Source organism: Onychomys torridus, chromosome 9 (assembly GCF_903995425.1).
Source record: "Onychomys torridus chromosome 9, mOncTor1.1, whole genome shotgun sequence".
Lineage (NCBI taxonomy): Eukaryota > Metazoa > Chordata > Mammalia > Rodentia > Cricetidae > Onychomys > Onychomys torridus.
The window spans coordinates 4844470-4870368 of NC_050451.1; the positions used below are offsets into that span (position 1 = coordinate 4844470).

The window sequence follows — 25899 nt, forward strand, 5'->3', positions numbered from 1 at the left end:
ACTTGTCTCTCTCTCATTTTGGATCCAGGCTGAGTATTAAAGGAAGTGGAGGCAGGGCCCAGGGACATGTTTGAAGGGAGCTGAGCTGGGGGCTGAATCCTAGCCCTGAAGGAAGACCTGACAGCCAGTAGGACAGACAGTGTGAGATCTCACCTCCTTCTCACTGAAACGCAGCGTGTGCCCAGACAGTGCGGTGGCATATCCCTGCTCCAGCAGCTCTTGGCTCCCCAACTGCCGGCAGCCAACCACATGGTAGCGAAACACAAGCTGGCGATGGGCACGTATCCTAGCCAGCTCATCCTAGCAGAATCATGAAGATGGGAGAGCCAGTGATTGTCAGCTCTGCCCATGCAGTGATTAGAGCACTCACCTCTCTCCAGACCTCTCCCAGGGCCGTGTACCTGGGACATGTTGCTCATTAAATCAGTACTTGGCACGAAGATGGTGAAAGGCCCATCACCCTTGAGCTCCTTGTATTCCTGGGGAGGCAGGGCACAACAACTTGAGTGGGACCAACTTGAACTTCTGAGGATCCTCTGGGAAAAACTGAAGTTCTGAGAGTCCAAGGCCAGCCAACCCCCTCAAGCAGTTGAGAACATAGAGGTCCAGGGCTGGTTGGAATTTGCCCAGCAGGTCACAGAGGCCTAGACTGGTACTCACCAGGAGGTTGAGGCTGAAGAATGAGGCATACTTGTTCCGTAGGAGCTCCTGGGGGTGCGAAGGTTAGCTCAGATTTTGGGTGCCCCTCCCCCATTCAGGGGCCGGTGCCTGTCCCAGCACCGGCAGCCCGTGGTCTAAGGTCTGGCCGAAGTAGAGACAAAGAGACGAAAGGAAAGCCATGGGGGGTTCTGAGCTGGGGCCAGGATCATTTTCATGTGAGGTAGATGAGGTTTAGCCCAGGAAGAATCAGGGTCAGATTCAGGGTCATGATCAAGGATCAGAATTGAATCTGGGGTCTTCGCCAAGATTGCAGTTCAGGTTGGGGCATAGCCAAGACCAAGTCTGGGTTGGACTTGGGAATCCTTACCAGTACAACTCGTCCATGACAGGTGATACCGTCTCCCACAGTATGACTTGGGTTACAAGTACAGGTCCTCTGCCCATCCCCCATGCTTCTGCACACAGCATAAGGACTGCAGCCTCCGTTGTTCTGAGAGTGGAGAGGAAGGCTGTGGGGTGCCCGCCACCTCGGAAAGACCAGCCTTAGGGACGATCCCTCAAAGTCCCTGCTCAAGTTTACTTCTACTGTTGAGCCAGACTTGAGCTAGGGGTGAGTGAGGCCCTGGGGCCGTCCTGGAGGTAAAGAAAACTGCTTCTTACCTCAGTCCCCTTCCCCTAACAAACATGCCAGGATGTGAGGGTCTAACCTGGGAGCAGGGGTCCAGGAGCTTGCAAGTGTGGATGCCATCACCGCTGTACCCTTCACGGCAGCTGCAGGAGACCTGTCACAAATCCTGATCATTGTGGCTGCAAGGCACCCTGAATGAGAAGGCCATCCCAGACCTAGTCTAAACGGAGGCTCCAGTCAAGCCTGTCAACTGACCTGCTGGGGGCCTGTGGGGATACATTCAGCATGAACGTGGCAGCCCCCATGGTGGACGAGACAGCTGTTTATTTCTAGGGGAAGAGACACTGAGATGAGGAACAGCCCCGATGACCCCTCCATTCATCTGTCCATCTGCAACTCCAGGTGTCCATCTCCTCCCTCTTTGGGCCCCACGTCACCACATACCCTTTGCTCATTCAAACCTTCTTAGTCTGAGTCAGATGACTAGAAAGACCTACCCTCACATGTGCCTATCTTGGGGCACCTCACCCTGGCACAGCTCCCCGTCGCCTGTGTAGCCATCCTGACAGGTACACGTCCGCTGCCCAGGAGCCACCTTGGTGCAGTTGGCATAGGGTGAGCAGCCCCCATGGCCAGAGGCACATGGATCCACCTCTAGAGACAGACGTGAGAAACAAGCAGGAGATAAATGTTAGAGGGGAGAAGGGACAGGCACCCCAAGTATTCCAAAGTGGGGCCTAGGGCGTCCAATATGGCCAACCTGAGCAATAACTGCCATTGCCTGAATATCCCGCAGCACAGACACAGGCAGGGATCCCAGTGGAGTCCTGTATACAGCTAGAAGGGATGGCAGCCACTTAACCTGTGTCCACCCTGTCCTGCCCACAGTCACCCTATCATGGGTTGGCCTCACTCACTTGGCATTGGGATCACACTTCTTGGGACAGTGAGGATCGATGATTTCTGGGGGGAGACAGAAGGTTATGGTCATTCAGACCAGAATTGTTCCCCTATTGTCATGTGCCCCTAGCCCCCTGGGACCTACTTACTCTGGTCACAGCGGAGACCCTGCCAACCCACATTACAGACACAGCTTCCATTCCCTCGAAGGCCCTCCTGGCACAGCCCGTGGTCACAGTCACATACTGGAAGTGGGACAATAAAGGACATGAGGTACTTTCCTGCTCTTCATGGTATAGTAACCCCAGTCTGTTCTCCTTCCCAAGGGCCACCATCCTACTCTATGCAGACTCACCTCCAGAACAGGTGGGTCCATAGCGGCCCAGCTCACACATCTCACAGGCTGTTCCATGGAAGCCCTCTTGGCAGCGACATTCCCCATTGCCCAGGAACCTGTCTTGGCACTGCCCATGGCCTGAGCACACTCCACCTAGACCCCCCGGGCATGGCTCACATAGTGTGCCAAAGAAGCCTGGGCAGCAGTCGGGCACCTGTAAGGGGCAAGGGAATGGGAAGGGAAGGAGAGAGGCCCAGCACAGGCCAGGATGGATATCACTAGCCAGAAAGAGATGGTTACATCTCAGGGCCACAGAGCAGAGCAAATCGGAAGCACAGATCCAGGGAGGGTAGACCAGAACCCTCAGGGGATGTGGAGGATGCCTTCCACAGCCCTCCCCTGGTGGGGGTGGGCTCAAACAAGGGAGAGCTGCAACTGCATGGATTGCACAGGAGGGACAGAGAAGGCTCACTACTGCCTCTGGATTTGGCTGAAGGTGCCAGCTCTGGGATGCAACCCTGTATCTCTTCCATGCCCATTCCCCAGGGGTTAGATACAGGATCAACAGTAGCCCTCTGATTTTGGACATTCCCAAAGACCCCTGCTTTGTGTCTTTGCTCGAGGCTCAGGACCTCTACCCTTGAAATTCAGTCTCAACTCTTCCCCGGGGCCTACTCTGCTCTCCTCCTCCCCTGACAAAGCAGCAAAGCCTTGGTGGGGGACACCTCAGAGCAAACCTGGATCTTCTTGGCACATGTGTAAGAACAGCCCCGGGAGAAAGAAAAGCCAGATCTGTAGACACAGCTCTTTCTAGGTGTGTCCTAAAAGTGGAGACACATAGGAAGGGTCATCTGGTGGCTTGGGTGGGGACAGGGTTGTGCATGGGAGACAAACAACAGTGTGACAGGTGTCAGAGTGAGGTTGACAAGTGTGAGGAGGATAGAAGGGAGAAGGAGGGCCAGGACAGATGGGCCTGATGAAGGGATAGCACAGGGACCAGCCTAGGGCGGCAATGAGTTACTCTGAGCAGACCATGGCTGGGGTTCAGCTTTAACTGCAAGTTGTAGCTACCCATCTCAGGCCAGGTCCCAGAGGGTCTGGACCTGGGGGGTTAGTGGGGACATTGAAGTAAGTACAGGGCTGTGCTGAGCCCAGCATCACCTGCAGCTGGAAAGCCTTGAGTGCAGCGGAATTTCCGGGTACAGTTTATGCATTTCTCCTGGAGAAGAAGGGCAAGGTGTCAGTTGATCCAGGACAAGACTGGCCAAGTGTTCCTTCCTGCCACCTAGACCAAGCAGCTGCTGCTGCTCCAGGTTTTGTTTTTGTGTGTTTTGAAACAGCATCTCACTATGTAGGCCTGACTGGCCTCAAGCTTAAGAAGAGATCTGCCTACCTCATGTATATGTATGTATGTATTTTTAATATTTTATGTATGACTGCTCTGCATGCCAGAAGAGGGCATCAGATCCTGTTATAGATGGTTGTGAGCCACCATGTGGTTGTTGGGAATTGAACTCAGGTCCTCTGGAAGAGCAGCCAGTGCTCTTAACTGCTGAGCCATCTCCCCAGCCCTCACAGCTCCTATGGACCCCAACTTCTTACCCGAAGAGCTTCTGCATGGCTGTGTAGGCAGCGGCTGGAGCCCACTGTCAAGATCCCCGACAGGCCGAAGAGGGAGCTGCCAGGAGCCTCCAGAAAGGGCCCCTCCAGTGGCATGTGGTTCACCTCAGGCTGGGAAGGAGGACAGCAGGTTGAGTCTACCTACCCACTACTACCACCGTCACTCTGAGAGGCAACAAGACAAGAACACATTCTGGGACTGGGGGTAGCTCCAAGGATGGGGGGAGTCTTCCCGGAGCAGAGGCTGGGGTCTCCTTGGTGAGGAAGTGTCAAAGGCCAGTCCTAAGAGCAGAGTTCCTGGGAAGGGTCTCCTAATCCCTGCCCTTCAAACCTGGCCACTGTGATTGTAGAAGACCAGCCAGTGGGCGGGGCCCAGAAGGGAGTTCCGGTGTCCTCCTTTCCGTAGGGCCTCCACAGTGAGTGCCTCCCCAAGGATCACATGATGTCGGACTGTGTCTATGTCCTGCCAAGGAGGAGTCACTTCAGGGTTTCCCAGACTCTCGAGGGCCCTGGGTATCATGCCATCCCTACTATGTCCCTGTGTCTTGGCTTAGGAGGCTTATCCTGCCCATCTCCAAGGCCTCACCAAGATACTGCTGTTGCCTTGGGTCTCCAGAGAGTGGTTTGTGGGCACAAAGATGGTGTAGGCCTTGGCAGCCTCAATTTGGGCCACTAGTTTGTGATGCTAGAGATAGAGACAGGGAGCAAGGTAGAAAGATGAGCAGGCAGTCCTCAGACCTAATGCAGGGAGCCAGCCAGCCCCCAGCAACCTCCGGGAACTCACTCCCCTTGAATGAACCTCCTTTACCTTTAGCTGCTCCCGGAAGAGGTGGAAGGCGGGTACCTGATCTAGATGCTGTAGCAACCCTGGCCCAGTCTGCACAGCACCTCTTGAAGGCAACAAGACCTGGCATAGAGCAAGAGGGACTGTCAGCCCACCATTCCTGGCCTAGGAAGTACCCTGCACCTCCTTCTCCTGCTATACCTGGCTAAGGATGTGTAGGATGCCATTGGTAGCAAGGAGGTCGGTTACATCCACACTGACATTCTGCACCCAGATTTTCTGGAAGGCAGCAGAAGAGCTCACTCTAGTTGGCCACTGACACATGGTGTGAGAGAGATATCCCACCTGGCTCGCAGCCTCAGGCTCCAGCAGGTGGGTGCATAAACCCTCACCAGTACCCACAAGAGAGGGCAGAGTTACGCGCACCGGCACACATAGCTTCTAACGAGACAACTATGTGTCCCGTGTTAGTCTCTGAATCTGCCCTGGACTGACTGTTCCAGAGTTCAGCTCTTACCCCACTGATGTTATGTATCTGCCAGCGTGTCATGGGGCTCAGTGTGGCTACTTGTTGTCCACTTAACCGGGCTAACTCCTCCTCTGAGAAGGCACCCTGGAGAAAATGGGCCCTAAGGGGAACAGTTGGGAGGCATTGAACCAGATTAGTGTGAAGTGTGACCTACAAAGAACCTTAAGCCTGAGTTCTCCCTACTTGTGTAGATACACGGTAAACAAAGAACCAGATCCTCTCAACCCTGTCTGGGAAGGGTCCAAGGTTCCACCCAGAATCCCCTCCATGACCCAGACCCTTCCCAGCTGTCCCACCTGACCAGTTCTGGCAGCATCTTTGGCTGCAGCCAGAAGGCTTGGTCCTCGGGGCTCAGCCTCCGGATGGCAGATTCAGAAGGTACCAGGGCTGTGACTTTGCTGTCAGCAGGGAGAATGACACTTGAATTCTGCACACAGCAAGTGGGACAGGGAGATGAAGGTGACTGACTCTTGGAGTGCTAGGTAGCATTCCTGTATCCGAAGGCCTCGTAGACACGAGCCCAACCCTAGCATCCTGCCCCCTCCCTACCTTAAACCACTGTGAGAAGGCGGAGAAGTGGGCATTTGCCTCCAGTTCCTAAGGGGCAGGGAAAGAAGGCTGAGGGCATAGACCTAAGGACAAATTCAAGTCCCCAATCACCCCCTTCCCCACAGGTACATGGGAAGACAGCACAGACTTAGGGAAGAGAACAAACCTGTGCACCACTTACCTGGAGGATGTCTCCATAGCAACTAAAGCCATCACCGCCAAAATGAGGGGGGCATGTGCAAACCCGCTGACCTCCCCCAACTGCCTGGCAAGTAGCCTGGTAGGGGTAAGGAACAGACAGTTGACTGGATGACAGAGCAGGATTCATCACCTCCATTCATCACCCAAACAACAGCTGGATACCAGCTGTTCTCATCTTTTTCTCCTCTTGTTATCACCCCCCCTTCACCTGTGCGGGGGGGGGGGGGGGGCTGAGTCCTTCTGTGCCCCTCTCCAGCTATCCTGTCTGCATTCACAAAGCCCATTCAGTAGGCCTGCTCCCCAGGACCACAGGGCACTGGGCATGGGGACCATCCCACTGGTCGTAACTAGGGGCTTGGGGAGCCAGGCCTATAGAGCAACAAAGGTAACCCTGGCCTGCAGGAGCCTGAGCTTTTGAAAGCAGGAGGGGCAAGGCCTGAGGGGTGTCTGGGAAAGGTAGAGATGCTGTAGGGTAGGAGGGCAGAGGGAAGTCAAGAAACAGCAAGGAGCTTGGCAGGGCCAAAGGAACAAGGAACAGAGTGGGGTGGAGGCAATAAGAGGGACTGGGCAGGCTGGGGGCTCTTGGAGGGCCTTTGGCCTTAGGAAAGCAGCACAAGGGCTTTATCTTGTTGTGGAGTGAAGGAGTGGTGGCGTGGCTTGGGATTTAGAAAGATATAAGTGCTAAGGACAGACATGCCCAACTGCAGCAGGCCCTCCCGAGAGCCTCCCCAGGGGCTCGAAGCCTTTGTCTCCTCTTACCAGGCCATGGCAGCCGCCATTGCCTACCCGACAGGGGTCAATGGGGCTGCACTGGTAGCCATCCCCGGCAAAGCCCAGCTTACATGTGCATCGACTCTGGGGAGGCAAGGAGACAGAGTATGATTTCCCCACAGGCCCCTCAGCTCCCCAGGAGATCTGCCCACACCTCAGATGAGCTCTTACTATCTTGCCCTTGGAGATCTGTGCTCTGGAGCCCCAAGGGGAAACCAGTTCTCAGGGTAAGGCTGATCAAGAGATGGCCTTGACTAGAAGCTTCCGTGGAAACTTAGCACCACCCAGTACTCAGAACCTTGTCAAGGCCTTTGGCTTGAGGTCAGTGTCTTGAGGCAAATGGGCAGGGGTTGGCCAAGGCCAGCCCCAGGAGGGACATTGGAATCCCACCTCCTGCTCTGTCATCCAGTCAACTGTTACTGTCTCTCCCCTAATGGACATGCCTTTGGCTTGTCTACACTGCAAATAAGCCCAAGTGAGACCCTCACCCCCATCTCAATTGTTGGGGGTCATCTACACCTAAGCATTCAAAGCCTCAGTTCTAAGTTTTCTTTCTCTTTCCTTTCACAGGCTCTTGCTACATAGCCCAGGCTGGTCTTGAATGTGAGATCCCCACTTCTGCCTCCTGAGTGCTCCCCAGCTCCTGGATGGGGTTCAGATTTCAGTCTGATTTAGGGATAACACTCCACAAACTGTCGGCCCAGAGGCCATCACAGAATTGAGAGGACAGGGCTGGGAAGAGGGTGACTTTGAACCAGTCAACCTAGCCTCCTATTGGTACCATAGGTATTCTTCTAAAATATGTATGTATACAAAATTATTTTATGTGTATGGGTGTTTTGCCTACATGTGTGTGTATACCATGTGCATTCCTGACCATCATAAATCATCATATTCATAAATTACTCATCACCATCATAAATTATGTAACCCTCAATCTTACAGATTTTCACTTCTAAAATTCCTGTGGAGGCCTGAAAAGGACTCTGGATTCCCAGAGACTAGAGTTACAGACCATTGTGAGCTGCCCTGTAGGTGCTGGGAACCAAACCTGGGTTCTTAGTAAGAGCATCCAAAACTCTTAACCATTGAGCCATCTCTCCAGCCCTGATTTATTTGTGCTTAATTTTTATATATGGGTTTTGCCTGCATTATGTCTGTGCACTGCGTGTATGCATGCAGTGCCTTCAGAGGCCAGATGAAGGTGTCGGATCCTCTGGAGCTGGAGTTTCACAGTTGTGAGCTGCCACGTGGATATTAGAACCTAACCCAGATCCTCTGCAAGAATGCCAAGTGCTCTTAACCACAGAGCCATCTCTCCAGCCCCACCTTAGATGTTCTTTTGTTTTGAAACAGGGTCTATTCTGTATCTCTGACTGTTCTGGAATCACTATGCATACTAAGCTGGCCTCAGACTCATAGAGATCTGTCTCTCTCTGCCCCCTGAACACTGGGGTTAAAGGCGTGTGCCACTGTGCCTGGCCCATGTTAGATATTCTTAGACACTTATCAGAACGGGTTCATGAACCTCAAAATGCTTTAAGATCCCACAAGTATTTGAGACTAGACTGTGATGTTCCAGAGACAGATTACTGTGAATCTACAGATTTGGACCTCTAGAGGCAGTGTTTCCCCATACCTGCTTCGTATCACACTTCCCTAGTCTCGGAGAGAGCTTGCCCATAACAGGTGCTGGGTTACACATAAGGACCCAGGCAGCACATGAGTACCAGGGTGTATGACTTCATCTGCATCTGTGGGTCCAGACTCTGAGCTTTGAGTGGATGTTCCTGAAGTTAGATTGGGTGGAGGCAAGTCCCCAGCTATCGTTCTGCTCCTTACCTGTCCAGGGCCCACATAGCTACAGAGAGCATCCACATGACAGCCACCTCGAGTGTCCAGCCCACATTCATCAATGGCCACACAGATGCGGCCATCCCCACTCCAGCCTTTGTGGCAAATGCAGCGGTGGGTGCCCAGGTCTCCAGGAACACATTCGGCCTGTGTGGGTCAGGGATAAGTGACTCAGGGGTACAGAGCCATGGATGCCCCATCCCGTGTCTGGGTCAGAACATTAGTAAAAAGGTAAAGCGAGGGGAGAGAGGAACTAACGTTCTCTGAGCAGCTGCCACGGTCTGGGTGTGAGCAGGGATTGCTTCGTGTGCAGGAGAAACCATCACCTTCAAAACCATCAAGGCAGACACACCTAGAGTAGGGGAAAGAGGCCCCCATGAGCCTGGGGAAGAGGCTGGAGAATGAGCAAACCAACATGTGATTACGGACAGGACACAAAGGAAGCCAGAGTCCTCACCTGGCCTCCCCCTCCTGACTAATGCAGCGAGCATGTTGGTGGCAGAGCTGGGCCAACCCTCTGGATGTACAGCTTCCCGTGGACTCATTGCAGAAACGCCCTCGGAAGCCAGGGTCACAAGTGCCACTCTGGCATACTCCTCCACTGCCAGGACGGTTGTCACACAAACCATGGACACAGCCACAGTCTATGGGGAAAGAATGAGAACAGAGAGATGGGGCAGGAAGTAGGGCTTGTTGGAAGCCAAGATTGGGTTGCAAAGTAAGGGGCTGGGAATGGAGTGGCTATAATAGACTTGACTTTATGTTATTTGACTCTATGTTAGGGTCCCTAAATCTTAGCGCATTCAGACTCAAAGAGTAGATAAGTAAACTATGAGGCAGGCCATTTATTTGTTTTATTTTCATTTTTTTGAGACAAGGTTTCTCTATGTAGCTCTGGCTGTCCTAGAACTCGGTCTGTAGACCAGGCTGGCCTTGAACTCACAGATCCACCTGCCTCTGCCTCCTGAATGCTGGGATTAAAGGCGTGTGCCACCATGCTCAGCTTTGAAGTTTTAGTCCCATCATTCTAGCTACTCTGTCTCTAACCCACTATCAGAAAGTCTCCAATGTGTCTTGCTTAAATCTTGCTTGCTTTAAATTAAAGCACAGTTTTCTTCTGGTGAAAAACATCCATTACTGTTCTCCAGCTGGCACTACTTCCTGTGGCCACCATTCCTCTTAGAGCCCTGTTCCTTCTTGGGAGGTCCTTGTCACAGTTTCTGTCTCTGGGAGGTGGCCCAGGCCACCATCACTCACCTTCCTGGCACCGCTCGCCATGCTTGTTTGGGTTGGAGCAGATATGACAGGCAATACCCTTGTAGTCTGGAAAGCAGAGGCAGGCCCCATTGCCCTGGACCCCATCGCTGCACTGCAAGATGGCAGGCATAAAGGATCAGTCATGGACGTGGTCACCACATCCCCTCTTGCTGTGGATTATGCTCATTGTTAATAAAAACTGATCGGGCGATAGCAGGGCAAGACGAGATTCAGTGAGATAGCCTGACACAGAGAGAATGATGTGAGGAGGAAGGGTGGAGTCAAGGGAGTTGCAGGAGACACCAGCCAGCCACTGAGCAAGCAGGATGTGTAGAAAATGAGGTAACAAGGCACGAGAAACGTGGCAAAGTGTAAAAAAGAAATATGGGTTGTTGTTCGAATTTTGAATGGTCTTTTAATAAAAACCCAGAGCCAGATATCAGGGTGAAAGCTGAAAGATCAGAGAAGCAGAATAGCCAGCAACTATCAGAAAGTCTCCAGTATGTTTTGCTTAAATCCTGCTTGCTTTAGAGTGCCTCAGCCTAAAGAGAGTGAGTTTCTGTTTTCCCATACCTTATATACCTTTCTCTGCCTTGCCATATTTCTTCCTAGGATTAAAAGCATGTGTGTTTCCAAAGCAAAGGCATGAAATCTCAAGTGCTGGGATTAAAGGTGTGGGCCACCACTGCCAGCTCTGCTTCTCTCCTATACTGGATCAATCTCATGTAGCCCAGTGTGGCCTTAAACTCACAGAGATCCAGATGGATCTCTGCCTTCCAAGTGATAGGATTAAAAAGGTGTGTGCCATCACTGCCTAACCTCTATGTCTAATCTAGTGGCTGGCTCTGTCCTCTGATCCTCAGGCAAATTTATTATATATCACCACAATGGGTTAACTTAAATGCAAGAGCTAGTTAGTAATAAACCTGAGATATTGGCCAAACATTTATAATTCACATTCAGCCTCTGAGTTGGTTATTTGGGACTGGGTAATTGGGACAGGAAATGTCCATTTACATATGGAGCTCGATGTGGGATCAAAATTTCCACATAAAACTTGACAGAGCTTAAAAAAGAAATCTAGGGCTGGAGAGATGGCTCAGAGGTTAAGAGCACTGACTGTTCTTCCAGAGGTCCTGAGTTCAATTCCCAGCAACCACATGGTGGCTCACAACCACTTGTAATGAGATCTGGCACCCTCTTCTGGCCTGCAGGCATATATGCAGACAGAACACTGTGCATATAATAAATAAATAAATCTTTAATTAAAAAAAAAAAAGAATTCTAGATACACAAGAATGGAGTCAAGCATGTCTTTTCCCCAGTGGGCTCTGTTTGCTGGTGATGAGCAGAGGCATGGCTCCTTTAAGAGATGGCTTCTGGACTTGCTAGTGGCTCTTTTAAGAGGCCCTACTACCAAATGCTTATATGGTGTTTTTGAACAGCCAGTAGCACACTACTCAGTGGCAGCACGGATCTAGAAACTTCCCAGAGTTGGGGTGGTAAACATGGCTCCCAGAGATGGAGGTAACCATGCCATAAGACTAGGCTCTCAGGGAACCAAGGAAGAAGAGCCAGCACCAGGCACCATGATCTAAGTTATACAGCAGTTTTTTTGCTCATGCAGACAGAAGAGGTTACAGGTGAGCGGTAGGGACAGATTCAGACAAAAAGAGCCTCTAAACAGGTCACAGTGTTTAATATGCATAGGCTTGGGAGAGAGAAGAAAAGGAATATATACAGTCTTAAATTTAAAAATATAGTTTTAAAATAAAGTCCTTAGAAAAGGAATAGAGTAATTAAAAAATAATAAGCCACATAAAGAAATACACAGAGAGTCTGGATACTGTGTTATTGTTTTGTCTTTAAATTTTTTGACCGCTAATGAACAAATGATAACTACTGAGAGACATTTGATTATGATAGCTCCTAGATTAAACAAACCTATATATTTAAAAAAATATCTTGACCTCAAAATTTAAGTCAAAACATATGTTACTTTGGAAAAGAGGTTCTGCTTTTATTTCCACAGGAAATGAGAGGCTCTGGATTTATTCTGGTTAAGAAAAATCAGGTTTGATCAAAGAAGAAGCCCCAGAAAAAAATCTCCATTGGGAATAGATGGCCCAGATGATACAACGTTTCAGAGCACCTCTGTTGCAGTTTCCTGAGTTCTACATCCAGAAGAGCTTCAAGGCTCCTGGCTGAGATGATCCAGCCACACAGAATACTCAGTCAGGACCACAATCCTAAATTTTCTCATGATCCCCCAAAGATTACCAGTGCCCCCAATCAATAGAAAATAGTCCACAGAACTATACCTATATTCCCAAAAATAAATTATGGATAGTTGTCATTGTTTAGAGATTAGATTCAGGGATCTCATTGTAAAAAGAAAAGGGGGAGATATACAAATAATAGGATAAAAGGATAGATTATTGAATCTACTTTTAAACTAAAAAAGCAACCCCTAGTCTTAAATATTTCACATTGGTATGGATTTTGGCTCATTGATGTAAATTTAAAGTTAATTTTGTTATACTATATGTATGTTTCTACTTTTGTTTGGGGTATTGTGCTTATACAGCTAATTTAACAATGTAATACCTAATTAAAATACAGATTAATAGTCATCTATAACAGTCAAACTTATAGTCATGTTAGGTATGTTTTCAAGGTCATAAACAGATACATTTAGATAGATGGTCTTCAAACACTTCAAAGACCTACACAGAATATGGCATCTAATATGTTTAATAACCTAAGGCTTTTCATGACAGTGAGACACATCTGCTCTTAGCAGCACCAATCTATTTCAGAGACGATGTTGGGCATTGAAAAAATTCATATGGAGTTTATTTTCTTTATGGCAAAAGCTAGCCATGTGGGCAGAGAAACTACCCTTGCCTCAATTGCTGACAATTACTGTCCAGACTAGACCAACAGGACACAAAAAAGGTGACTGCTGAACTTTGCCAAGACAAAGTAGGACAATCCTTCAGAATTCCCTGCTTCACAACAAAGTCTGTCAGATATACTAGGCCTGTAGGCTAGAGTTGGATGCCCCAACATTACAAAGGAACTATGGGGTGACTGTCCAGGCAGCAAGATATTCCTGTTGTAACATTTCACCCTTTTGGGGTCTTTGATAGAGCTGAAGACTAAAGAGTTATAGTTTTCCTTAGTTATGATAAAAGGAAAATTAGATACAAAACTTTGGACTCACAAAAATAAGATAGATGATAAAATATTTTCTTTAATTTTGCCAAATACAAATGGGTTGGATATTGTTACCGTAATTCTTACTTAATAACTGTTTTTGTTATATATAATTTTACTGTGTTAAGGTTAAAATCTTCCTTTTTAATTAGACAAAAAAGAGGAAATACTGTGGATTATGCTCATTGTTAATTTAAAAAAAAAACTGATTGGCTGATAGCAGGGCAAAAAGAGATTCAACAAGACAGCCTGACAGAGAGAATGATGGAAGGAAGAAGGGCAGAGTCAGGGGCGTCATGAGAGATGCCAGCCACTGAGCAAGCAGGACATATAGAAAATGATGTAATATTGGGGCTGGAGAGACGGCTCAGCAGTTAAGAACACTGAGTGCTCTTCCAGAGGACCAGGGTTCAATTCCCAGCACCTACATGACAGCTCACAACTGTCTGTAATTCCAGTTCCAGGGGACTTGACACCCATGGCAAAACACCAATGTACATAAAATAAAAATAAATAAATTTTAAAAAATAAAATGAGGTAACAAGCAATGAGCCATGTGGCAAAGCATAAATAAGGAATGTGGGATAACTTAAATATAAGAGCTGGTTAAGTACTAAGCCTGAGCTATTGGCCAATCATTTATAATTCATATTCAGCTTCTGAGTCGATTATTTGGGACTGGGTGGTTGGGACAGGAAATGTACATTTATACCCTCCTCCCTGAACTTCCCTCTCTGGTGGGTTCACCCTAGAAGTGACCTCCAAAATCACTTAAGCTGCCAGCTAGCTACTGAGAGGCACATGGCCCTGGAGCTCACACATTAAGTCCTGTGCTCTCTGTGCAGACACTAAAATAGCACTGTCATTCCAAAGTGTCAAAAGCAGAATACTAAAGAATACTGGCAGATCATCTATTGGAAAATAAATGTAATAATCTATCAAAATAATTACTTCCTTTTTAAAAGGTTAGGAACTAGCATGGTGACACATGTCTCTAATCCCAGCACTCTGGAGGCAGAGGCAGATTCTATGGGTTCCAGGCCAGCCTGGTCTACAGAGAGAGTTCCAGGACTGCCAGGACTATAGAGAGAGACCCTATCTCAGTATACGTGTGTGTGTGTGTGTGTGTGTGTGTGTGTGTGTGTGTGTGTGTGTGCATACACTTGAGTGCAGAGACCCACAGAGGCCAGAAGTGCTGGGTCCCCTGGAGCTGGAGTTAGAGGTGGTTGTGAGCTACCTAACATGGGTGTTGGTAACCAAACTCAGGTCCTCTGCAAGAGTAGCTTGTGTTCTTAACCACTGAGCTGTCTCTCTAGACCTGAAAGTCTTAAGTCTGTCTTTCTCTCTCTCTTTCTTTCTTTCTTTTTTTGTTGTTTTTTTTTTTTTTCACCAAAAGTAATAACTTCTAATGAAACAGTTTGGCCCAACGTCAATCACCTAGAGTGGGGAAACTGGGAAGAGAGAGGCAGGCCTGGTTCTGACACCTCCCGCTGGGGAAGGTATCACCTTCATTATACCTAGCAGGGTGGGGACTCACATTGCCTTTGCCATAGCAGGGGTTGGAGAAGCCTCCAGGACACTGTGTGCAGTCAGGCCCAAAAAATCCTTTGCAGCAACCACGTTTCTGCAAGAGACAGAGCATATATGAACACCTAGGCCATGCCAACTCCCACACAGGACACTTCAGCTTCCTGGTCTCATCTCCAGAGCACAGAGATAGGGATGGACCCTCCAGTGGCACCTCTTTAACCATTAGGATGTGAGGCAGGGCTGGGTGTAGTTCAGCCGCAAAGTGCTTGCCTAGTATGCAAGATTTTGGGTTCTCTTCCTAGCATGGACACAAAAATCAATCAAACAAAAACCCTTCCAAACCAAACAAAAACAAAAAGAATGCCTGGGAAGGGGAGCCCCCTTAACCCAACTTGGAACCCCAGACAAAGAGGAAGTGGCCAGTGTCCCCAGGGGGTCTGGGCCTGCCTAGGCTTACTGTGATGGTCTGGTTGCAGTAGTGGGCACAGCCCTTCTTCAGCACGTTGAGTCCAGTTGGGTCATGGGTATAAACACACTCCTTGGGGAAGATATCCTAGGACATGCCACATAAGGCCAGTCAGCAGAATGGGTGCTGGGGTAGCCTTGCCAGGCAGCCCTGGTCCAATACTCCCACTCTCTGTGGGGCTAGGACACACTGAGCCTCCAGGTATGGTCCAGCCTCCCTCCCTCTACTCCCCACTGCAACCTGGGTACAACTGGGATGCTGGCAAAAAGGGATTCCTGAGGGCCAGGGGTGCTCACCATTTTCACACTATTTGGGGGGCATATACTGGCATTCAAGGCTTGGCAGTCCACACAAGAACCCTGGGAAGAACAGAGCAGGGCAGAGGGTCAGAGACATTCAACAAAGATATGAGGGGGGAGAAAGCTGCAGAGAGGCCAGGAAAGGTGTTGTGAGGAAGAGCCTCTGTAGGCAGATGGGCTACACGGCTCCTCTCGTGCAGGAATGGGCTAGTTACCACCACAGCAGGTTCTAATGGAATGAACCAGGACACTCGTCACCTCATCACTGTGGTCTCTTCGCCTATGCCCAACTGCCCTTGTGCCACAAGGCCCTCTGTCAATAAGAACTGAACTGCCACCACACCGTGCTTTCAGAACTGTGAGAAAAAGTAAGCCTCTTTCTGTGTATTACCCTGTCTCAAATATTCTGTGATAGTGACAACAGTGTCCTCTCCTGACCAGGTGCTAGGGGTAGGCATCTGGGTACAGGATGAAGAGCGGGTTCAGGGCAGGGCTCACCGGCACAATCGTGTGCTGCTCTTCATCACAGTGCTTGGGTAGGATAGGCAGGATGGTGGGGGGCAGCAGGATACCTTCCAGCATGTGGATCACACCGTTGGCAGCCAGCACATCCACTCTCCGCACAGAGATGCCCTCAGGTCCCAGCAGGATTCGGCCCTGCAGCACAGACCCCATGTGCCAACCCCAGCCAGCCTTTGCTGGTCTGTTTCTGTCCACTGTGGCTTTACCTCATACTTGTGGGACCTACGTCCATTTTCCTAGCCTAGCTGGGGCCTTGTCAAGGGTCCTGCCCATCGTGGTATTTGGGGCACACTGGCAGGCATGAACAAGGCTAGCATTCCTGCACTGACCCATGTGCTCAGCTGCTCACAGAGCTTACCTCGTCAGAGATATTCACAGACAGGACCTGGTTGGCCATGGTGAGGACACGTCCCTTAGAGATGAGCTTCTCAACTGTCAGCTGGGGCAGGAGACAGTGGTTTTAGGCTGGGTACTGGCCATACTTTGTCTAGGTGGCACACACAGTGACTCTGAGTCCCCAGAAATGGAGAAAAGAGGATGAGGACACTGGGTTCCCAGAAAGATCAAAACCTGCAGTAGTCCCTGAAACATGGGACATGGTGAAGGAGGAGACCCTCTCACCTGGCCACGGTTGTAGATGTGGTACCGTACCAGCTCCTGAAGTTTGGAAAGGCCCTGAGGGGAGGAGTCAGTTGATGGAGGTTGATGGGGGTGGAGAGGCTCTGGCAATCCCACCCCACAGCCCCATCTCTTCATAGAGCTTACTGATGTAAAAAGGTAGATCAGACGGCCATCTCGCAGGCTGTCCACAGCTTCATTGCTTGGGGCAAAGACTGTGAAGGGTCCAGGCCCATCCAGGATGGATGGCAGCCCGCAGTTCTGTAGCAGCAGAATGAAAGATTAGATAGATCCTTGCCTACCTGGTTCCTGCCACTGTCAGCCAGCCGGGAGCTCCCGCTACTTAAGTGTAAGACATGAGCAATGCATCGATCTGTAAAGCCCCAGGATTGTGACGGATGGGCTCTAGGAAGGTGGATGGGCTGATTCTGGGGCAGTGAGCTCTTCTGGTCTTGAAGCCCAGCTAGGTAGAACTGCTTTTCCCAAGCTCACCTCCAGGATAGTTTCAAACCGTGTGAAAGCCTCTGTGGAAGCAAGGATCTGGCCAACAGTTTTCTGCAGGTATAAGGGGCAGGATGAGGCTGCTTCAGTCCCAGGAGGAGGAGCCTGGCTCCCAGAAGCCAGAGAGGCCTCATGCCTGGACTTAAACACCAAGACATTCTCTACTGCACAAGGTAGAGAAGAGCTTGCCGACTCACCTTTGGGTCCCCTGGCAGTGGAGGCGGAAGCTGCCTCCGTAGGGCGGTGACTGTATGGAAGACCCCATTGGCTGCTATGTAGTTGGCCTTCTGGATAGTGAACGTCTGCTGGGGCTGGTCTTTATACTTATAGGTGTATCTCTGATGAGACAGACACGGGACTATGTCCCATATGCCCGTTGCTGTCCCACGGCCACACATTTGCCTCGGCTGTGCCAACCCCTTGCCGCTCCTCTGGGGGTCCCTCTCATACCACACGGTTGAAGGTGACGGTGATCTCCTGGCCAGCAAGTGTCCACCACCTGCGTGAATTTGAGGGCCCTACATCCTCCAGGATGTGCTCCCCCGCAATAATATGCTGTCTGCAGAGCTGCTGGGCAAGGGTCGTCTGCAGATGCATAGGGATAGGGTGTGGGGTTAACCCAGACAGTACAACCCTCTGCACCTCCCTCTGCCTGAGTCATGGAGAGGACAAGGGGCCTCGCAGGTCTCTTTTCAGTTTGAATAAGACTATCTCAAAGGGAAGCATCAGGTACGGGGAGACCTTGACCTGCTCTCAGGGAGAAAGGGCTCACATTCATGGTACTGGAGGGGGCAGAGGAGACAGAGAAGATGGACGGCACCAGCACAGTGAATGGGCCCGATGTGGTAAGGATCTCCTGGCAGCCCTGCTCTGTAGGGGAGAAAGGTAATGTCAGATGAAAATGGGGAGCTCCCAAGGGGGTGGGGCTAGGTGTCTAGTGTGGGAAGAGGACACCAGTGCTGGGATCAGTTCCCACATCTATCCTGGCCTCACCCAGTTCTTGAGCAAAGAAACAAGAGTCTGTGCTGAGGCTAGCTAGCCCTCTCCCCTCCCTCCCCCTCCCTCCCTCCCTCCCGTCTCTGTGGGTCTGGGGGGCATTGTCACAGGTAGGCTGAGGGGCATGTACCCAGCATGGCAATGGCCACTCTTAAGCGCAGGAACACCAGGCCCATCTGATTGGCCCTCTGAACCTCCCGGAGCAGGTGCCCATAGCAGGCTCGACCATCACCCACCTCGCCGTCCTTGCACACACAGCTGGAGATTCAGAGAGACTGGTCAGAGGGAGGGCAGGCCATCCCCCTGACCCTCCCCCAGCCCTCCCTTCCAGGCCCCTAGTGGAGGAATACAGCAGAGTCCACTGCCCACTCCACCCTCCCTGCTCCCTGCCTACCTGGTCTTTCCATCAGGGGTCACCCGACAGGTGGCCGATTTGTCACAGGAATGTGGTTTGCAGAAGGCATAGCATCCCGCAGAAGCATTGTTGTTAAGGCTGATCAAACCTGGCTGGCACACACAGACAGCCTGGGCAAACGACAAGGCCGGGAAGGGACGGTATGTCCACCAGTGAGAATCCAGGAAAACTGCTGGCATATGCCTCCCTCACACATCCCTGACACCTATCCTCAATGACCAGGGTTGACACTCTCCCCACATCTTAGAAGTGTAATCTGGGGTGACTTGCCAGGAATTTCACAGCCAGAGTGTGTAAGTGGCTTGCGAAGCCAGTGTCCTAGCTCACCTTGCCTGGATCCTTGTACAGACATAAGGTAGAGTTGCTGGGGCAGCCACCAAAGTTGGTGATACATGGGTCCTGGGGCAGACACACTTTCCCATCACCGTGGTAATTCTCTGGGCAGTGACACTGAGCCTGCCCCTTGGGGGTCACTGAGCATCGAGCCAGTGGGGAGCAAGGAGATGGCTTACAGGGGTCAGGAGCTGCCAGGACAGAGAGAGCCTGAGTGAGGTGAGTCGCAGGAACCCTCTTCCTGTCATGGTTTCCACCGGAGTGGCCACAGCCCCCTGCCTCTCGGGAACAGTTTTCTCTGTGTGTGAGTGGTCAGATGCATGTGCTGGGACAAAAGCCTGGGATGACACTCCCAGACCCCTAACAGGCTGCAGGCCGAGGTCCTGCTTGACTCAGACTCTGACACCCAACTGTCCTCCCCTTCTCTGGCCACAAAGAAGAGGCCCCAGGCAGCACTGCTCACCTTGGTCACAATGGGAGACCATCATATCCAGCAAAACACCAGCAGCTCCCATCCCCGCCCTGTGACCCATGGTTGCACAAGTCCAGGACATACAAGAGCCAGCAGAACCCCAGCCTCACTAAGGTACATATGGGGACATCACCTGCCTGTCCTCTGTGTATTTAGAATGTAGGAATAACCCTGAGAGTCCAGAGCTGTGGTGCAGTATCACAGGGGAAGGGGAAAACCCAGGGAGAGCCAGGTGAAAAGAGAGGCATCCTGGAGGGCTTCCTGGAGGAGGCTCCTGAGACTACCAAGAGCCTCAGGGCGGAAGGAAGCAAGGCCAAGAGGGAAAGGCAAGGCTGAGGATTTAGGAGAGGTTAGAGGCAGGTAGGATTAACTTTACCCGGAGGCTCTGCACGTTTGCTTGATTGGCAGTCAGGCCCAAATCTGTTGGGGTCTTGGCACTCCTGGCAGGCTGAGCCACTGAAGTTTCCCTGTGAATGCACTAAGTCAGTGGGGTTCCCCCAACACCGCTACCTCATCCCTACCCAGCCCTTACCTGACACACACAGGTCCCGTTTCCAGCTATGCCATCCAGGCAGGTCCCGTGGCCGTTACACGGTGTCTCGGCACCTCCAGGGCACTCTGTGGACCCCAAGAACTCAGCTTTTCTTCCAGAATGCTCCCCTTACCTCTGCTCCGGCCCCTCCCCCAGGACGGCTTTCAATGAGCAGTCACAAGGTGGAGGGCAATATGGTGCCCCTCGGATGAGAGGCTGGGGCCCAGGGGAGTGGAGCAGGGTCAGCCCCCTCCTCCATACCATAGCACTGGGAACCCCAGTAGCCGGGGCAACAGGCTTTCTGCACCATGTCCTTCCAACACTCCTGGCTGCAGCCCCTGAAGGAGACCAGCGAGCCTCCCAGCTGTACCTCATAGCTAGGAGAGAGAAGGGAGGCAGGCGGTGAGGGTGAGGTGGTGGGCACCTTCACTCCCGCCCTCCTCACACTGAATTCCAGGAATCTGATCCTGCCCACTTCTGTCCTCTCCATCTAGCCTAGGGCGGAGCACAGGGCCCAGGAGACAGTAGGTGCCCATACACCCCCTGGGACACAGGTGTGTGGGTTAATGATACTTTGTTCCCAGCTGGAGGTCAGTGAGGTTCCTCAGGGCCCCAGCCACCCTCCTGGATGTGGGAAAGAAGCCAGTGGGCCCATACCGACAGTCCACCAGCGTCTTCTCTGGGAAATTCCGGAGCCAGCCTGAGGGACATAGCTGCTTCCTGACAGCTGCGCACGTGGTGCAGGGTGAGTGAGTGACAAACTTGGTCTTTACATCACAGCGTTTGGAGCGTACCTGGGCCATGGGCAAAATGTACAGGGAGGGCTCAGAGCCCAGTCCAGCCCTGAGTCCTTGCTGGCTGCAGCAAGGCCACAGCTTCCCTTCTGTTCAGTGCAAACAAGTGCTACTGCCACATCCTGTCCCCATATCCATGGCTGGAAGCCTTCAAGACTTTATCTTCCTACAGGAGAATTATTTCCATCTAAGGTGAGATTGAAGTCCAGGTGACCCCTTTTCAACCTGGCACCAGGACAGGTGTATGTAAAGCAGGGCCTGGAGCCCAGATTCATGGCATAAAGCTCTTTCTTGCCTTTTTTGGTCCAAAGAGACACACAACAAGCCTCATACTATTTGCAAGAAAATAGTGACTTCAGCTGGGCCTTGTGACACATGCCTTTAGTCCCAGCACTCGGAGACAGAGGCAGGTGGGTCTCTATGAGTTTGAGGCCAGCCTGGTCTACAGAGTGAGAGTGAGTTCCAGGACAGCCAAGGCCACACACACAGTCTTGGGGGAGGGGAGAGAACACAGTGACTTGGTCCTCAATCTGTCACATTAGGACAAGGCACAAGCTTCCAGCCAAGGACCAGCCATGCCCTGAGCGGAGGGTCTGGTCTGGTGTTTGGACTGGGCAGCCATGGGCCAGAACGTCCTGATGCCAGTCATGGCCCGAGGCCCCACATGTAGATAGGGACCCAGGGCCCAGGTGATGACAGGCAGTGAGGGCAGCTGGCAGAACAGGACACAGGATGTTGTTGTGATGAAATAATACTTAGAGGAGGGGTTGGGGATTTAGCTCAGTGGTAGAGTGCTTGCCTAGCAAACACAAGGCTCTGGGTTCGGTCCTCAGTTCCAAAGGGGAAAAAAAAGACAAAATACTTAGCGGAGTATTTTAGCTCACAATCCCAGGTTACAGTACATCATTGCAGAGAAGTCAAGGCAACAGGAACTTAAGACAGCTAGTGATACCACTATATAAACAGAGGGAAGTAGAAGCACACTTTTTAGTGCTCAGAAACTCCTGTGTAGAGAATGGTGCTACCCACAGTGGGTTGGGTCTTCACACACCAGTTGACATAATCAACGCCATCTTCCACAAACGTACGCACAGGCCAACCTGACCTAGGCACTCCTTCATAGGGACTCTCCTCCCAAGTGAGTCTAGGTTGTGTCAAGTTGACAGCTGAAACCATCCCAGTGACTTGGACCTGAAGTCTAGGTTGTGTCAAGTTGACAGCTGAAACCATCCCAGTGACTTGTACCTGAAGGTTGTAGGAGAGTTGGTCAGGGCCAATGCTCTGGCAAAGGGGGTAGCAGAACCAAGGCTGGCATGAGAAAGAGCAAATGACCTTGTGGGATACACAGGGTAGCCCGAAAGTGGGATGGAGAGTGACTGCAGGCCAGGTTGACAACAGCCAGTTAAGCTTGGGTGAGGCAGAGCTGAGCTTGGCCTCAGGACTAAGTTAATGAGTGGTTTGTTGTTGTTTTTAAGTTTACCTACTTATTTGTTTATTTTTTGTTTGTTTGTTTGAGACAGGGTTTCTTTGGATAGCCTTGGTTGTCCTAGAATTTCCTCTGAAGACCAGGCTGGCCTTGAACTCAGAGATCCACCTGCCTCTGTCTCTTGACTACTGGGATTAAAGACGTGCACTGCCACTGCCCAGTAAATTTATTTTATTTTTTTAAAAGCTTTCATATATGTTTATATTGCATGTCTCATGTAGCCCCAGGCTGGCTTTGAATTTCTGATCCTCCTACCTCCACTTCCACAGGTTACAAGTGTGGGCTACCACACACGGCTTCAGTTAGTGCTTTAAAGTAACACTGTGTGGAGAACTGAGTCAGGGCAGGGGTCGGGGGGAGATGAGGGCATCATTTAAGGGTGGCTGGGGAAACAGATTAGCTTGATGATGGGGGTGGAAGGTTTGAAGAGACCCTGCCTGCCTCCATCCTGTAGTCCCATGCAGTGGCCTGAGACAACTCTTGGTAATCCTCCACTGGGGCCACCTTTAGGGTCAAAAAGAAGCTCCAGGGCTGTACCCTGGAGGGCAGACTGAGCTTCTAGTTGTGAGTGAAGGCTCTCAGAGGAGATACATTTTGATGGGGGAATGGCTTGGAGAAGCCACATGTTCTCTCCTTGAAAATGCTGACCACACAGAACTCGAAAGGGGTGCATCCAGAACACCCCCTCCCTGAAAATGAGTTACAGATGAGTGGCTTCCCAAAACTAGAGAAAAGGAAAACCACTTCCTTTGGAAAGTACGAAGCCCCAGGCGCCTGTCCCTGCAGCCCTGCTGCTGTGGTTTGGTTCTCTGCTTGTGGTCTCCCGAGAGGGAAGTTAACTAAGCACAACCTCAGATCTGGCTGTTCGTGTCTCGATGTTACGTTTGGATTCCCCATCCCAAAGCTCGTCCTTGCACAGCCAGGGCTTGTCTAGGAAATGGAGTGACTCAAACTTGGGTTCAGGGCATATGCTGGCTGACAGTAGGCTCCCCTGGAAACCACCTGCTGAGGCAGGCAGTACAGTCACCACCCTGGTGGGTCAAGACCCTAGGATGCTGGGCCAGGCTCAGGGTGAGCTGAGGGCTGTCACTCAGAGTGAGGGTGGGCTGGGCCGGGAGGAAGCTGGAGCTTTGTGAGCCTGTGTGAAGTGGTGATGGATGGATAAGCCAGCTGCCAAGTCAGCACCTCTCCAGGAACCACGCCCTAGACACACACTCAAATCCGAGTCTGCCCACCAGTGACACCAGACGGAAGTCCACATTCTTGCTGGTGATCCTGCTGGGTGGGATGAGGTTGGACCTCAGCTGAATCAGAGGTCTGCTTTCTGGGGGCTCCCTGGGACCTGCCAGGGTGCTCAGTTCAGGGCTGAGTTTGCAGTGTCTGCTTCCTATGTGGGCACTGCTGGAGAAGCCGAGGAGACAGGAATCTTAAGCCTACTAGTGAGGTGAGGGAAGTTCTCCCAAGCTGGGACCAAGATCCTGGGGAGTCTCTAGGTTGACAGCCGGGAACCCAAACCCCCTAAGGCAGGAAGGGCCCTTGAGCTGCCTCCTTTGCTTCTGCATCAGAGGAGTGGACAGAGCTGGGGGCTCAGCGATGCCCTGCTTTTCTACGTTGGCTGTGGATCCCTGGCTTATGCTCCACATCAAGTAGTCCCTGGGCAGAGGGCCTCTAGATGGACATGTGCTAAGACCCTCCCTCAGGAAGCTCTCGGTGCCTCCACGGCCCAAGCCTGCTGTGCCAAGTTCTACTGCCATCTTTGTTGGCTGTGCGACTCAGGGATGCTCTTTCTTCATTCCCAGCAGCTGCGGCTTGGGTCTCATGACATCTGGGAAGAGTGTGGCTGTGAGAGGAAGTAAGGACAACATTGCTCCACTCCTACCCACAGGATTTCAGAACCTCTTCCCTGCTGCAGACTGGCTGGGCCCTAGTCCCAGAATTAGACTAGGGAGTGTTCAGCACTGTACCAGGTCTCTGACAAGAAAACAAAACAAAACAAAACAAAACAAAACAAAACAAAACAAAACACACCTCTAAGCTGAATACAGGTGGCAAGGTGATTTCCAGCTCAGCACAACCCAGAAGTCTGGTGGTTTTCCCACCACCATGCTCAATCCAGGGTCCCACCTGCTCCACCCAGCCCTGACCTGGCCCTGAAATTATTTTTTTCCCTGTGGGACCACAAAGAGTGTAAAGACAAAGAGCCCCATGGCTACCTGGTGGCAGATCCCCGGTCTACTACAGGAACTCTTGAAGCCGCTCAAAAAGAGATGGACTTAGTTTCACAAGGGAAGCCCTCTTGCCCAGCTACAGATCCAAAACTCAGTCTCCACACTTCGGGTGTGGAGCTCTTCCCAAAGCCCAAGCAGCAGCCTCTTTACTGAGGGCTGAGGACACCTAGGGACAGGCAGCCTGGCGCTCTTGGCCTCAGGGGGCCATGCTACAACCACTCAGAAACCCTCATCTACTCAGTGCACCTGCATGGGGAATTGCAGACCTGCGCGGGAATCCCAGGCTGGGATCCAGACCGTGGCTCTAGTGGGAATAGCTTGTCACTATCCTCTGTGGGCCTTGGATTCCTGAGAACAAGCTGGCATGAGGTTGGAAAGGATGAAGGGGCCATGCCCAGGGTTGGCTACGGGCAGATCTGAGACTTAAGACAGGGCTCAGTGCTGGCCACAGGCACATTTGTGGCCAAGTTTTGAACAAGTATCTCCATTTATAGTTCCCAGAGGATGGGTAGTGATCCCATCTAAAACCCCCCAGGTAAGGACCACACAGACGATGGCCTCCATCTGGGTGGGGAGCCAGGAGATTGGGGAGCCCAGGAGGATGGGGCTGGCTTTGTTCCTGCTCACTCACAGGCTGGGGAACCCAGAATGGCTGCCCATACAGAGTACACAACCAACTAGCCAGACACAGAGGAGCTCAAGCTGCTGTAGCCTTGAACTTCAGGTAGAAGAGCCTCAGACATCAGCCTGGCAACCTGGACGTCAGACAGGTACCAGCGGCTTTGATACCCCCACTCACTCATCCATATACCAGCTACGCATGGTCCCTCCCTGTTCCCTGAGACTGATTCCTACTTACCTTCTGCCCTTTGATGAAGCCGGAGCCTGCCAGACAGAAGACCAGGATGCAGAGAAAAAGGAGGATCCGGGGCTCTGCCATGGTAGGCAGGTCCGCTATCCAAGAGAGAAATTGTGTGGAGACAGAGGTTGCAGTGGCAGGCAGTGAGTGAGCTCCTAGAGGCAGGCATGAGGAAGGAGGCAGGGCAGGGTGGGTGAGCAGCCGCTTTAAAAGCTACCGTCAGCTCACCCCCACAGGAACCCACCAGGATTTCCTCCTGCGTATCAGCAGCCTGCAGGCGGAAGGGAAGACGCTGGCCACTGACCCCCGCATGGGTGACCTGGGTCCAGTTCAGGCCTTCCTGGCCCAGGATGCCGCCCCATGGATGTCCAAAGCCACCATCAGCCACCTGCCTGGGGTCTAGGGAGATTCTGAAGCGAATTCAAACACCAATAAACAATTTTCCCACATCTGTCAAGCCGATTTTCCATTCAGAGGCTTTGGGCTTCTGGTGGCTGGCTAGGAGGTAGTTCTGTGCTGGGCTGGCTGCCCCTGGGCCA

General features: G+C 51.5%; 1 protein-coding gene across 1 annotated transcript in view; it reads right to left on the reverse strand.

Moving 5' to 3' along the window:
* Positions 1 to 25524, reverse strand: part of Stab1 (stabilin 1) — a 31862-nt gene extending 6338 nt beyond the window's left edge. The window contains 47 exon segments of the mRNA XM_036199123.1: positions 154 to 300; positions 402 to 479; positions 661 to 708; positions 1028 to 1150; positions 1368 to 1442; positions 1544 to 1617; positions 1817 to 1942; positions 2049 to 2125; positions 2206 to 2251; positions 2338 to 2433; positions 2544 to 2739; positions 3263 to 3346; positions 3687 to 3698; positions 3700 to 3744; positions 4128 to 4256; positions 4477 to 4608; positions 4732 to 4830; positions 4954 to 5052; positions 5131 to 5208; positions 5447 to 5558; positions 5755 to 5885; positions 6008 to 6055; positions 6189 to 6284; positions 6968 to 7063; positions 8822 to 8980; positions 9092 to 9185; positions 9291 to 9477; positions 10091 to 10202; positions 14847 to 14933; positions 15297 to 15392; positions 15602 to 15664; positions 16103 to 16261; positions 16485 to 16565; positions 16748 to 16801; positions 16892 to 17005; positions 17237 to 17299; positions 17443 to 17583; positions 17696 to 17830; positions 18018 to 18115; positions 18372 to 18499; positions 18636 to 18766; positions 18984 to 19180; positions 19838 to 19928; positions 19994 to 20079; positions 20255 to 20370; positions 20651 to 20787; positions 25361 to 25524. Coding sequence (XP_036055016.1) covers positions 154 to 300; positions 402 to 479; positions 661 to 708; positions 1028 to 1150; positions 1368 to 1442; positions 1544 to 1617; positions 1817 to 1942; positions 2049 to 2125; positions 2206 to 2251; positions 2338 to 2433; positions 2544 to 2739; positions 3263 to 3346; positions 3687 to 3698; positions 3700 to 3744; positions 4128 to 4256; positions 4477 to 4608; positions 4732 to 4830; positions 4954 to 5052; positions 5131 to 5208; positions 5447 to 5558; positions 5755 to 5885; positions 6008 to 6055; positions 6189 to 6284; positions 6968 to 7063; positions 8822 to 8980; positions 9092 to 9185; positions 9291 to 9477; positions 10091 to 10202; positions 14847 to 14933; positions 15297 to 15392; positions 15602 to 15664; positions 16103 to 16261; positions 16485 to 16565; positions 16748 to 16801; positions 16892 to 17005; positions 17237 to 17299; positions 17443 to 17583; positions 17696 to 17830; positions 18018 to 18115; positions 18372 to 18499; positions 18636 to 18766; positions 18984 to 19180; positions 19838 to 19928; positions 19994 to 20079; positions 20255 to 20370; positions 20651 to 20787; positions 25361 to 25441 — 4857 coding nt within the window. The 5' untranslated portion in view covers positions 25442 to 25524.
* Between the last annotated feature and the right edge of the window lie 375 nt (positions 25525 to 25899).